The following is a 3089-nucleotide window of genomic DNA, read 5'->3' on the forward strand; positions in this document are numbered from 1 at the left end:
CCTCATCCAGGATCCAGGACCCAAGATGGGGGTCCGAGGTCTGACCACTTTGTTGGAGAATCACCAGGGGATCTACCGGGGCGTCCAGTTCAGGGAGAGCCGGCTGGTGATCGACGGTTCAAACCTCCTCTTCAATCTGTACTTCAACTCCGGTAGGATTAAGTATAAGTATTGTACTCTAGTAGTGCAGTACTGAACTCTAGTACAAAGTATTATACTCTAGGACAAAGTACTGAACTCTAGGACTTGGTGTTTTAATTGACTGCTGAGTTTTATTCATTATTTATTATTATTCATTATTATTTAGTGATCAATAACAGACGTTAAACTCACAAAGTCTGGTTTCTGTTTGAAAGTGTTAAAATTTTGAAAGTTTTAAAAGTGACTAAAGTTTAAAACTCAGAACTGGCTCAGACTGGAACGTTTTTTTCCTTTTGACCATATTTTAATAGTGAAGTCATTTGTTCTGATAATAACTGATCATCACTCACTAAGCCTCAGTTTAAAGCCAGTTTATAAACCCTGGTGCAATGTGGTCTAAACGTGAGCCTTTATTTCAATAGTTTACTGTCTTTTAACCAGAACTGTGAAATAAAGAACAATAACATATAAAATACTCAGTAGAAGAACTTAGTCATTCTCTGTGAAGGCAGCTCACTCGTGGAATGCTGTGCCACCACATACGCACACAAAACACGTACCAAACATTCAAGCATAACTTGAAGAAATGGCTTGTTGCCAATCAGGTGTGCCAGCATTGATGTGCTGTCTGTTCTGCCTGCTTGTTTCATCTATATGTGCATTTGTCTTGTTCAGTGTTGCTATTTTCCATTTTTTTATGTGTATGTTAAGTGCTTCATGTGTTAAGTGTTATATATGTGCTTGTCCTGTAGGTGGGTTTGTTCTGCGTGACGCATGCTGAAACCTGTTATGTCTGCTCTGCTTTAATGTCGTACACTTTTCTTTTGCTGTGTATTGGTTTTGCCTATACGTTGCTGTCTGTTTCTCTATGAATTTTAATTCCGTTTCAATTTGAGATTTTGTTATTTTAGGCTGCCTTGAAACATCTGGCCGGGGACAGCAGATGTGAATTAGCCTCTGTGGCTAACTCTGGCTCACTTACAGTGCAACAGTTGATTAGTGTGCATTGTCCCTGAAAAATAAATAAATAAATACATTCCATATTTCAAAAACACAAATATTGACAATTTGTAAAATGTTTTGGTTTTTTTGTGGCTCAAGGTGGGGCCATGCCCCATGGCCCTCTATTGTCAGCCGCCACTGACCACGTGACTCATGTTGTGATTCATTTGTTTTAACCTTAACTTTGTGTTGATTGTGTCGCCCCCCTGTGGACTAAAGTGGTAGTGTCTCTGAGCACCAGACTCCCTTTAGAACTCCTCATTTTGCTGCAGCAGGGTCTGACAGTCTGCCCCTCTCAGTCCTGGTTCTGTTCTGGTTCTGCGGGTCTGTCCACATTGGGCCGGTCTCTGCTGGAGGATCTGGGTCTGTCCGGGGTGGGCCGGTCTCTGCTGGAGGATCCAGGTCTGTCCACGGTCCGGTGGACCCGATGACGAGCATTAAGAATAACTATATAGAAATAGACCATCTTCTCTCTGATGGTCTCTTTTACTGATGGAGGTCATATAGAGGATCAGGACTACACTGAGACTAAATGTGGTGTTTAATGTGTTCCTGTGTCTCCTTTGGTTGATCAGGTCTGGACCAGAACCACGGTGGGGAGTACGCTTCATTTGAGGTCCTGATTAAGAAGTTCATCAAAGCCCTCAGCGACTGCATGATCTCTCCGTACGTGGTTCTGGACGGAGGCTCGGACCACACCGACAAGAAGCTCCAGACGGTGATTCTGAGAGTCGAAGAACGGATCAAGAATGCCCACAAAGCGGCAGAGAGCAACAGGCCGAGAGACGTCCTGCCTCAGCTGGCAAAGCTGGTGTTCATCCAGACTCTGGACCGGCTGGAGGTCCCGCTGGCTCAGTGCTACGGAGAAGCCGACCAGGAGATTGCCGCCCTGGCCCGGGAGTGGAGTGTCCCGGTGCTCTCCGGAGACAGCGACTTCTACATCTTCGACCTGCCGGCGGGGCTGCTGCACTTCTCTCACTTCCAGTGGGAGAAGGTGCAGCAGAGGAGCGGCGGGCTACAACACATCCAATGTAAGAGCTACAACACATCCAATTTCTGCATGTTCTTCAGCCTCCAGAAGCAGCTGCTGCCCGTCTTCGCCGCCTTGGCCGGAAACGACTACGTCAACCTGAGGAAGGAGTCGTCCGTCAGCTGGACTCAGTTCGCCCCGGAAAAGAGCAACATGGAGGGGCTGCTCCGCTGGCTGAGAGGCTTCCACCGGCCTCAGGACGCCTTTGAGGCGGCGCTGGGGCTGATGGGAGATCTGAGCAGCACAAGAAAAGAAGAGCTGCTGAAGAACTTGTATCTTGGGATGGAGGAGTACCAGCTCCCCTCCTCCTCCCTGACCGAGTTCTTCATCCACGGGAGGGCGCCTCCATTCCCAGCAGCCGAAGAAGTAATTCAAATCTTAATTTTCCTTTATGAAGGCCAGTCCGTCGGGTAGTAAGACCTCAGCGGTCGATCCGCTTAATAACAGTTTATCGTTAACCATCACAGTGTAATTCAACTTTTATCCTTCAACATTCAGTAGAACATGTGTTTCTAGTCTCTGATCATGTTTCATTGTAAACAACCAATCAGAGGAGAGCTAGTAATGTTCGCAGCACCGCTAACGGCTAACCAACAGGAGGAGAGCTAATAACGTTAGCAGCACCGCTAACGGCTAACCAACGGAGGTTCACTTCAGTTACATGATGATGCCTTCAGGCTCTGCTCAGTGAACATGAGTACTGGCTGAAGGTCCATTATAACGTTATCGTGATGTGTTCACATGTCATCTGTAAAATGTAGTTTTGGCGATAAACTTGAATATATCCAGTAGTTTGAAGGAGATGTTTTCACATGAATATAAAACAGATATTAGAGATGAATTATGATGTTTAACTTCTAACACAAGCTCTAAGCTCATTATTATACTTAATTAATAACAATAAGGATTATAAAAA

General features: G+C 45.5%; 1 protein-coding gene across 1 annotated transcript; it reads left to right on the top strand.

Moving 5' to 3' along the window:
- The first annotated feature begins 6 nt into the window (after positions 1-6).
- On the top strand, positions 7-2741 carry LOC116380092 (protein asteroid homolog 1-like). The gene is made up of 2 exons (XM_031842053.1): positions 7-152; positions 1719-2741. The coding sequence occupies exons 1-2, from the start codon at positions 26-28 to the stop codon at positions 2585-2587; spliced, it is 996 nt and encodes a 331-aa protein (XP_031697913.1). The 5' UTR covers positions 7-25; the 3' UTR covers positions 2588-2741.
- The last annotated feature ends 348 nt before the right edge of the window (positions 2742-3089 follow it).

The sequence above is a fragment of the Anarrhichthys ocellatus genome, unplaced genomic scaffold, assembly GCF_004355925.1.
Source record: "Anarrhichthys ocellatus isolate YVR2014 unplaced genomic scaffold, GSC_Weel_1.0 scaffold6097, whole genome shotgun sequence".
NCBI classification, from domain to species: Eukaryota; Metazoa; Chordata; class Actinopteri; order Perciformes; family Anarhichadidae; genus Anarrhichthys; species Anarrhichthys ocellatus.